Source organism: Tachysurus vachellii, chromosome 2 (genome assembly GCF_030014155.1).
Source record: "Tachysurus vachellii isolate PV-2020 chromosome 2, HZAU_Pvac_v1, whole genome shotgun sequence".
NCBI classification, from domain to species: Eukaryota; Metazoa; Chordata; class Actinopteri; order Siluriformes; family Bagridae; genus Tachysurus; species Tachysurus vachellii.
In genome coordinates, this window is record NC_083461.1 from 38,933,461 (window position 1) to 38,944,554 (window position 11,094).

The 11,094-nt window shown below is 37.2% G+C and overlaps 2 protein-coding genes across 2 annotated transcripts in view; one reads left to right on the forward strand and one right to left on the reverse strand.

Annotated features, from left to right (window-relative positions):
* cfap97 (cilia and flagella associated protein 97) overlaps positions 1-449 on the forward strand; it is a 9,087-nt gene extending 8,638 nt beyond the window's left edge. The window contains exon 5 of the mRNA XM_060864642.1: positions 1-449. This exon is cut by the window's left edge and continues 550 nt beyond it. The gene's annotated coding sequence lies outside the window, so the exon portion shown is untranslated.
* A 1,299-nt stretch (positions 450-1,748) lies between these two features.
* Positions 1,749-4,822, reverse strand: slc25a4 (solute carrier family 25 member 4). The gene is made up of 4 exons (XM_060864648.1): positions 4,555-4,822; positions 2,716-3,202; positions 2,485-2,625; positions 1,749-2,291 (listed from the first exon to the last, which is right to left on the reverse strand). Exons 1-4 carry the CDS (start codon positions 4,663-4,665, stop codon positions 2,134-2,136), a joined length of 897 nt encoding a protein of 298 aa, XP_060720631.1. The 5' UTR covers positions 4,666-4,822; the 3' UTR covers positions 1,749-2,133.
* Positions 4,823-11,094: the final 6,272 nt, after the last annotated feature.

Consider the following 11,094-nt stretch of genomic DNA (forward strand, 5'->3'; position numbering starts at 1 on the left):
CTATTTGTTTACTGGCGTATCTTAATAGAACAAACTGTTATAACATTTTGATATACGACCCATCACACTTTATACCACTATGACCGTTTGTGTCTGGATTTATGTTATAAACTAAGTTATAATATACAATCTGGACAGATTTAGCTCAATAAAACACATCCGTGACTTTATTCTCAGAGTACGCACATAGGACAATCGACATCAGCCATTCATAATATTTATTGTTTTGCGGAGGAGGTTTGAGCTTTAGTTTGCTGTACATTGCACTTAGTAAGGTCAGAGAACTTAAACGGATCGTTTAGATGCTCCTCTAAGAGCTACGTATGCTTGCTTTCTTTGTGCCTGAAACATTAGTGGGCTTACGTGCAAGTTTAAAGATCAGTAGATATAAATTATATATATATTTGATATTGTCAAATCTGTATGTTGGAATAAAAATGTAAAATTTACTTTGTTGTATGGCCTTTTTTTACACACACACACACACACACACACACACACACACACACACACACACACACACACGCACACACACAGTAACAATACTGACAGTCCTGACCTTCTGCTGCCGATTAACCTCCACATTGTTATCGCATGCCTGCCGTGAGAGAGACCCGTCAACAACCTGTGTTTTATTGTATTGTCTTTATGACCCGTGACCCTCATTAAGTTCTTCTGTAATCCCTGTTGACAGTATTATTTAACTCACAACGACGGTTCTAGTAACTGTTGTAACTGTTGAAATAAATAACCGATCGTCTACATTTACAGCAGTTCAAATTTAATTAATTTGCTCAATTATTAAATAATAATTAAACATAAATAATAATAATTAAAAATAATAATTAAACACATTATTCCTCACATCTAAAGCGTACTAATCTAGCCAATGTATTTTTATGTAAACCGTTAGCATCGTCTTGACAACATGGTTTGTAGAAACCTGGCCATCACACACACACACACACACACACACACACACACACACACGTAGTTCTTTCCCAAACCAATGTCTTTGTTGTAGAATTATAATTTCTCTTCACTGAACCTAAGAACACCAAACCTGTTCGCACATGACAACGCCACACTGCACAAAGCAAAGTTGACAAAGACATGGCTTGCTAAGCCTGGAGTGGAAGAACTGGTCAGGTCCGGACAGATCCCAGCCCTCATCACTTAGTGGTAATGTGCTGATTGTGCTGAGATTTACCTCGTTAATGCGTTACCTTTGGCCATACAGAGTAACTGGTTCAGCTCAAGTTCCATTGCAACCCTTAAAAAACCATTTATCCAGGTTTGTAGAGAGAGATATGAAGAGAAAGTGAACAGAATTATCTTTTGTCTGTGTCTAGAAATATAGCTACAGACCTCCAAGAGAACTGATTTTGTTCAAGACAACTTCATTTAATTTGATCTACGCTAGTGCTAGTGCTTTATACATCTAGTGCAACACTAAAAGAAGTGGTGGGAAGTGACTGGAAGGTCATGGGTTCGAATCCCAGGTCCACCAAGCTGCCACTGCTGGGCACCTGAGCAAGGCTCTTAACCCTCAATTGCTCAGTTGTATAAATTGAAATAAATTGCAAGTCACTCTGAATAAGTGTGTCTGCTAAATGACAGAAATGTAAAAGAAAAAAGTCAGACAACAAATTGACAGCCAATTGAGTACAGTACAGTACAGTGCACTTGCCTACTGGGATGAAGAAAGAGAATGCAGGAAGAGAAGGTAAAGAAAGGCTGAGACAAAATTAGATTAAATGGTATTTGAGTATTTTTATTAAAAGAACACAAGAACTGTTGATTTTTCTGATGTACATGTACATGCTTCTTCCCTCTGGACCCAGAGGTGCTTGTGTTTTGGGTTTTTCTTCTTCTAAATGGAACAAATATTATAAACAAAAGCAAAACGATCTCTGCGTGGCGAGAATAATCGGACCTGAGAGGACAGTCGTAATCAGAGATGAGGTTAGGGGGTTAAATATATTTACACAGGTTTAGGAGCGGGCAGTGAAGTAGCTGCTTCGTCTCACTCTCAGACACTCGGCACATTCTCGCACACATCTAGCCTGGTTTAAGACATTCACAGCACTGAGGGTCTCCTTTTTGGTAAGATGGACCTGGAGGTGTAAACACTTATGTGTACTTCTTGATCTCATCGTAGAGGACAAGCACAAAAGCACCACCCATTCCTCTCAGCACGTTCGACCAGGCACCCTTGAAGAAAGCCCTAGATCCTTCGTCCTTGATGATCTTCTTCCAGCAGTCCACTGTGCCCTTGTACATGATGTCGGCTGGGGAAGGAAAAAGGGACCGGATGTGTATTTTAAAGCAAACAGAACTCAAGAATTTGTTTAAGAATTGTCACAATTTTAGCCTTTTGGTTCTGCAGCAGGACTAAAGATCTAAGATCTAAAGTCCGGTATGAGGAGCAAGGGATATTTTTGATCACAGATCTTATTGTAGTGTGTTTTACGAGTAACTTACCTCCTTTCCGTCCTGACTGCATCATCATACGACGTCTGACAGTATCAAAGGGATATGAGATAATGCCAGCCACGGCAGTGACGGTCTGGGCGATCATCCAACTGATGATGATGTGTGTGTTCTTGGGGTCTGGCAGCATGCCTGAAAGTTCACATTTAACAAATTTCTGCTTTATCCTTTGCCAAGATATTTATTCCTTGATGAAGTAATCAAACATCAATATATTTTTACCTTTAGCGGTGTCGTAGATCCCGAAGTAGGCGGCTCTGTAGATAATGATGCCCTGGACGGACACATTGAAGCCAAGGTAGAGCCCCTTGATGCCATCTGACTTAAAGATCTTGGTAAGACAGTTGCCCAAGCCGGTAAACTCTCTCTCAGCAGCGCCTTTGCCGATATCTGCAGCCAGCCGGGTCCTAGCGAAATCCAGTGGGTAAACGAAGCAGAGTGATGTTGCACCGGCGGCACCACCCGATGCCAGATTGCCAGCAAAGTAGCGCCAGAACTGGGTGTGCTTGTCGACACCGCCAAGGAACAGCTTCTTGTATTTGTCTTTGAAGGCAAAGTTGAGAGCCTGAGTTGGGAAGTACCGGATCACATTGGCCAGGTTTCCACGCCAGAAACTGATGAAGCCCTGCTCCTTGGGAATCCTCACCACACAGTCGATGATGCCTTTGTACTGCATCTCGGCAGTGATCTGTTTGCTGGCATGCTGGACCTGGAGGAGGAGCATTTGGTGTTAGGAGAATCTCAAAATGTAATTTAATCTCTTTAGACATAAGTGTTTCTGCTGTTGGATCTTATGAAATTAATCTTTATTGAATCGGTTACATAATTAATTGGACTGGATGTGCTGGAGCAGGAAAAACAGACTCCAAGACCAGGTTTGTGAAGGAATTCTACCTAGATGGTGGCACAGAAGCCCCAGAGTGACTGGATGTTGTTGGACTGTTGAGCAATGATCTTCCCTCAGTGATATATGTAGCCTCTGACATATCACATAGACATATCACATGCCATGGACAAGTTGAGTTCCAAGCTTTTTATCATCTTTTTATCTTTCGGTTGTTTATTTAACTTGGATCCAGTATAGATTGAGATTTTACCTTTCTTATTGGAAAGATTAGTCTGACCATGTGCACCAGCCGCATTGAGATTTACAGCCATGTGAGGGGTTGAGTATTGGTTTTCAAACCTCAGGCTATTTTTAGGACTAAACTCACCCCAAGTATTGTCACTTTATGCACCCACGTTTTACCAGCACCATGTCCATGACTTGCTTGTTCATAACTCAAGTACTGCAATCACTAGAAATCTAGAGATTAAAGGACTGGTTAATGTCATTCACTTCAGTTCAAATGTATTTAAATTGAAATGTATTTTTGTTTAAATTTATTTTGTATAATCTTTTAATTGTTGTCTAATTTCAGAATAAACTTCTTGCAATATCAAATGACGGTGAGCCTTTTGCCAAAACCTTTAACCACCTTTTCTTCCACAATGTGCACTTATGCACAAAGCCTTGCAGTTGAAAGTCTGCACCGACGGGGCCAATTGATACCATGAGAAACGAATGATTCTGTGATTAGACAATCTGCAAGGTGAAAACTACGGTTTGTGGAAGGACCCCTTAGGTCCATGACCCTTGTCCTGAAAGAGACAAATTCCAGGTGGGTATTTTTGCAAGAAGTACAAAAAATACTATGTTCTAGCCAGGTACGAGTCACACAAATGCAGATGAATGAACTTAACAAGTGTGTTAAAATAACGAATTATGTTTCATATATGTACAGAGTTAGTAAAAGGGTTTGTCACTGGATGGTAATCAGTTCCAGCTTTCTACACGTGTTACAGGGTTAATATGTAGACTTTTAGAGTCCCTCTGCAGGCACAAACCAAAGAACCTTTTAAAGTGGTAGATGGATTTTATACTTTGCCCCCAAACATCTTTTTGGCACAAATGAATTGTTAGTGAGTCAGTTAATAAAACTACCTGAAATAATGTGTGTAGATTTCTACAGTAGATAAATTCTCTCTCTCTCACACACACACACACACACACAGGGATACCTGCAGCAGCAGCTTGACCCTCTCGATGGGTGCCACAGCTGTTTTGGAGATAGCCGCGGCCACTCCACCCGCCAGGAAATCCTTCATGAAGCTTATGACCCCTTCAGCCATGTTGCCGGTGTGTGTGTGTGTGTGTTTGTTTCGTGTGCGAACTCACAGCTCTCAACACGCCGATGGACCCTTCAAATGGACGAGCACGCGGGCCTGTGCGCCCTTCATATAGACGCGCACCTATCGCGAGAAGAGCAGGTGATGGACGCGCGCGGCACCGAACGGAAAAGGAACCATAAATAAATATCCCGGGTCAGAGAGCGCGAGGAAAACGCCATGTCCTGATACTGAGGGACGTTTAAAGGACAAATTTACTTTTTTTTTTTTTTTTTTTTTTGGAAGGACAAAGTAAACTTTTTGGATAATAATAATAATAATAATAATAATAATAATAATAATAATAATAATAATAAATTCAATATAAGAATACATTCAAATATAAATGACAACCTTGCATGTGCAATATTTTTTCATTATTTACTCATTCATTTACTAATAACTCATTTGTTCCAAGACGCAGCACAAAGGAATAATTCAACACACACGGCTTTGTTTTTATCTCACATTTGCGTTGAAATCGTTCAGCAAATCATTCACATTAGCATTGTATTTAAAGTAATAGTTTACTCTCTGATATTGACATTTGAGTTGAAATTTTCGTTAGAAACGTGACAGAAGCACCGGTTTGTTCGAGCCCAAACAAAGAGAAGAATTTAATTCGTATTTAAAAAAAAAAAAAGCTCGGATTTGGTTTGGTGACAGAATGAAGGCTGCGGGTGGGACTTCTGTTGCTAAAAGTGGGTTTCTCTTTAATATGCACCATAAAGCATTTGAGTTTTTATAATTATGAATGGGGATCTGGGATGCATGTAGAGCTACAAGGATCGTTTTTTTTCTTCCATGCTGGCTACTTCACCCAGAAGTCTCCCGAGTCTCGTGCGCAATTACGCACAGTTCACATGACCGAGGCGCGTGGATATCGGTTTCCGTGCAGAGATTAAACTCTGTTTAGGTCCAACAGTAAAACCCGGAGTGGAATAAACACAACGGAAGTGTGATTGTCATCATCCAAAAGATGATTGTCATCATCCAAAAGCCTTATGATTTTGTACAGCGTGCTTCATTCTTCATTCTCCTACAGCGTGCTTCATTCTTCTTCTGTGAGCACTTCGTATGAAATGAATGAATAAAGGAAGGAAAGAAGGAATCAATTTATCAGCGAATCAATCAATGAATAAAAACAGTTTAATACATTTGTTTGTATATTTTAGACTATAGGTTTCTGTAAAATGACTACATATGTTTTATTAATGATAAACATATATATATGACTGTTGTAATATATATATATATAAATAGACCTTTTGACCCCCAAGATTAAAAAAAGGGTTATAGAGTTATAGAGTGTGTGCTGGGGGTCAGAAGATGGCGATGGAGAGCTGTGCTTTGAGTAGAGTTTCCTTTAAATCTATCTATCTATCTATCTATCTATCTATCTATCTATCTATCTATCTATCTATCTATCTATCTATCTATCTATCTAAGATCCAAAAATAATTAACTTTTTAACTCACAAATTTCCCCATAAAGTCAAAAAATTTCAGCCTAAATGTATTAATCTAATTAATGTAATTTAATCTATTAATTTTAGAATTTCTTGTATTTATTATAATTTTTTTATCTTGATATTAATTTTTAATCTTATTTTAAATACTTAATCTTGTATTAATCTTGTATTTATTAATATTTTTCAAAACTTCACTTATTTTGAAAAGTAGAAGTTAGAAATTGGAGCTCACGTGACACTGAAGTTTGCAGTCGGTTCAGAATCAGTAACAATATTAAATTTCAGGTAAGGGATTTATTAATAAGGGTTTTGTAAATAAATATAAAAGAGAATCTTAATTTTAATCTTAACCTTAGTTAGCTGCAGTGGCTAGCTCCAAAAACTGGTTAATGGACAACTGATAAATTCAGTACTAGGTGGAAACAACCAGAAAGAACTTCACTACTTAAAGATGATTCATTTTTAGATTTAGTTTTTCTAACTAGCTAAATGGGAAAGCTTGTTTTTTTTTTTGTTTTTTTTTTAATTCCATTCACTTCATTAAATGTTATTTACTCTAAAGAACAAACTAGAAGTGATAGAGTCAAATCTCTTAGAGGAAGAAACCTTCAGAGGAACTAAAAAGATTCTCTGATTAGAAGTTATACATTTTTTAAAGTATGTTCTGAAGCAAAAGCTATTTTTGTGTGAATTGCAAATTATTTTATGGTCCACAGATGGTGAGTCTCAGATATAGAGGATGACATCGTGCATCAGGAGAACACGTCCAGCTTGTGAGAGAAAGAGAGAGCGAGGTTTTATAAGGTATAACACTGTCACACACTGTCACACACTCGTTTACACTTTTCTCACTCTCAGCTAAACAAACTGTTCAGGACACATGCTTATAGATAGATAGATTCAACTTTATTGTCATTGCATTGTACAGGTACACAGCAACGAAATGCAGTTTGGCATCTGCCAGAAGTGCAAAGTGTAGCAGTCGTGCAAAAGTGCAGATAAATATCTAGCATATTTACAGCAAGTGGTATATATGGAAGCATATACAGTGAATAAATAGAAAGGCTATAATAGTGCAGAGATTTGTGGACATACAGGAGTACAGTGAATAAATATAAAGGCTATAACAGTGCAGAGATGTTATGTACTTCTCTGGAACGTTATCGAGTTCTAACACTGATCGGTTTGCTTAGTGTCTGAATTATTAAAAACCTCTGTGGTCACCTTCAAACCTACAGCTGAACGTATGAAACTCATCCGGGGGTTTAATACTGTTCTGCTAGACAACCGAACGGGATAAACACAAGACAGGCAAGAAGTCAGTCCATTGTTTTTGGAAACCCATAAAGTTACTTGTCATTTCCTGGTAGATGTGATGAAAGTGTTCTCCTTAAATAAAGTAAAAGTGTTTATTAGGGAAAGAGATCAGCAGCAAGACATGGCAGAAAAAAAAGTGATGAGAATGTCTAATGTTTATTATTAATCTTGGATAATGTAGTTGTTACTATGGAAATGGTAATGTACGTTGTCAGAAGGAGAACATCAGTACGAACCTACGATTTGAATTACACACGGATCTCCTGTCAAAGTGATGTGATGGAAAACCAATTAGAATGGAGAATTCGGCATTGTTGTTGTATTTTACAGTAAAATAAAGTATCGTATATAATGTTTGTGGCACGGCATCAGCATGATGCTCACATCCCCAACACGGCAATCTTTCTCACTTCATGAAGCTCACTTCCTGCCAACAATCGACACACGACTGTGGAGACCTCGAGCTCCTGACTCTTGTACTCAAACTGACTCGAGCTGTAACAGGCTTATGTCCCATAGTCCTCCTGTGCCCCGGGTCAGCGGGTGCACACACATCTCATAAACGCCCGATTCACACATATGCAGGATGTCCACAGCTTAAAGGATTTGGCGATGGCAAAAAAAAAACAAAAACACAGGCAAACAAAGTCCACTGTCTCCAGGAGTAGGATGAGTCGCTGTAGCAACGGTTGCTGGGACCTGGTGTGTGATTCTGTAACACATCAGTCTTATAGTCACGTTATTCAGACTCTAGACCAGGATGATAATTCAGTGGTGCAGTAATTTGGCCATTTTCAGTGTCATAGCATCTGCTGCATTCCAATATTTTTGATATACTTACTCTTATTTCAACACTGTGTCTTTAAAATACGTTTTTGACTGCTTTCAAAATTGTTGGCACCCTTAATTAATTATACCCAATAATCCAAGGTAAAAGTTTGTACGAGATTTTTTTGTTTTTTTTGTTTTTTTGGAATTAAGGTTAATATCTTGTTCGGTTGATTAAATCATTGTCTGTTCTATATACATTAATAATAATAATAATGATGATTAAATTGTTGTTTTCAGCTTCTTAAATTGCTGTTTATTTTATTTCCTTTGCATCTCCCATTTCCACCCTTTTGTGTGTATAGAAAGGTTTATTAACACGTTTTAAAGGTGCTGTAGCTCCTCAGCACCTCTCTATTGCATGAGAAGTCAAAGGTCATAGTCTGCTGAGGCTCCTTTGCTTCTTAAATAGAACCTTCAGTGTGTACATGAAGCTCTGAGGTTAAAGCAGTTGCTCATTAAAGCCTAATGTTTCTCTGCACTCGGTGTGTGTGAAGAGCCTGAAGATCTCCGAGAGCTTCTGTTCCCAAAGTGCATTCACTCTTTAATAGTAGGGACAAGTGGAGACCACCTGATCATTTAATTATGTGTGTGTGTGTGCGTGTGTGTTTGCAGGGACATTGACAAGCTCAATAGGGCAGCACTTGTTTGCACTCGTTTAAAGCAGCCACTCTACATTTTGCTCTACGTTATTTTTTTCTTTCCCTCATTCTGTCCTTTTCTCTTCTTCTTTGTCTTCTTTTATCATTTCTTCCTTTCACATTCCTTTCGTACACTTTATTTAACGAGGTTCACACATCGCGCTTGACGTCTTATAATTCTGTAAAAAGCTTGTAATATTCTGTCAAAAATCGATTTTTTTCCCTTTCTATAATTTTAGCCAATAACACATTTGAATCCACCGATGATAAAATTTATTTTACTTGAAGAAATAATAAAATAATTCAATACACTAACATGTAGTCAGCTGGCTATGACAATTAACAGGAATATCACTGCGTTTATTGTGTAGTTCCTGAAGACGTTTACATACATACAGTATACTTGAAGCCGCACGTGATCGTAACGAGCCATGTGGATTAAATATATACATGTGTATGTCTATATGCTCAGTTAATAGATCTATATATAGTGAACGGTCCAAAAAGTTTTGTACATGAAACGATCTTTGCACAGAAATCAGCATTTTAGTTGCAATGCTTCTTAAAATGAAATCATTTCGGTTCTCAAATAAATCCCTGTGTACGTTAGTGTAAAACTGGATCACTGTTCTGGAATCACATCTTAATAAGACCAAAGCAAACTCAGCAAAGGTACATTACATATAAAGATTTCCACAATTTCTAGTTAATGATAAGTGTAGCTACAGTGTTATTTTGCTCATAAACTGTCTTATCTTTGTGTTTTTTCAACACATCTGAGGTAAAGGTTAATATTTTAACCCGATTTGTTAGTGTGTCACTGTTATAATTTGAAATCCTCCCCACAGAGGAAATCTGGAAGTCTCACTTAGCGGCCAATGCTAAGGGTAATTACAATGTAGTGTTAATCACATAGAGTATTTTATTACAATTTTATCAACACGTCTGAAGTAAATGTTGATATTCTTAACAGATTTGTTCTCGATTGCTGTGCCTTTGTGTTCCCCAAAAACAGATTTATGCTAGGTGGAACATGATTAGCCTGCAGTCAAAATGTATTAATAGTCATTAGCATTAGCATTTGAAATCCTCACTATAGAGGATTTTTTTTTTTTTTTAGAATTTTTTCTACACATCTGAGGTAAATGTTGATATTCTTAACAGATATATTTAAGGTTCATGATCACTGTGCCTTTGTATTCCCCATAAACAGATTTATGCTAGGTGGAACACGATTAGCCTGCATTCAAAATGTATTAATAGTCATTAGCATTAGCATTTGAAATCCTCACGATAGAGGATATATCTTTTATTTTTAATTTTTTTTAGAATTTTTTCAACACATCTGAGGTAAATGTTGATATTCTTCACAGATTTGTTTAAGGTTCATGATCACTGTGCCTTTGTATTCCCCATAAACAGATTTATGCTAGGTGGAACATGATTAGCCTGCAGTCAAAATGTATTAATAGTCATTAGCATTAGCATTTGAAATCCTCACTATAGAGGATTTTTTTTTTTTTAGAATTTTTTCTACACATCTGAGGTAAATGTTGATATTCTTAACAGATATATTTAAGATTCATGATCACTGTGCCTTTGTATTCCCCATAAACAGATTTATGCTAGGTGGAACACGATTAGCCTGCATTCAAAATGTATTAATAGTCATTAGCATTAGCATTTGAAATCCTCACGATAGAGGATATATCTTTTATTTTTAATTTTTTTTAGAATTTTTTCAACACATCTGAGGTAAATGTTGATATTCTTCACAGATTTGTTTAAGGTTCATGATCACTGTGCCTTTGTATTCCCCATAAACAGATTTATGCTAGGTGGGACATGATTAGCCTGCAGTTTTTTGCTATGTTACGCCCATATATTGTGTCCATATGTCCTAATAACCTAAAAGCATTACGCTAACAATTTTAGCTACACTTGTGTAAGTAGTCTTAATTATCTTCCCTCAGTACAGGGAAGGTTTTAAAAATGTAATCGTACTTTAGCTCTTGAATAGATTAGCAGTGTTTATACTGATGTATATTTGGATAACCTTTAAAAGACTCATTAGCTGTTCGGTAACATTTATTTTTTTTTTATAAATAAAGATTCTCTTTTTGTTGACAGGTTTAG

Excerpts from the sequence above, each read along its gene's own strand:
- slc25a4 (XM_060864648.1), bottom strand. The coding sequence starts at position 4,665 with ATGGCTGAAGGGGTCATAAGCTTCATGAAGGATTTCCTGGCGGGTGGA. Across the intron at positions 3,203-4,554 it reads GGGTCAAGCTGCTGCTGCAG|GTCCAGCATGCCAGCAAACA; the intron begins GTATCCCTGTGT and ends CTCCTCCTCCAG. Across the intron at positions 2,626-2,715 it reads GATCTACGACACCGCTAAAG|GCATGCTGCCAGACCCCAAG; the intron begins GTAAAAATATAT and ends GTGAACTTTCAG.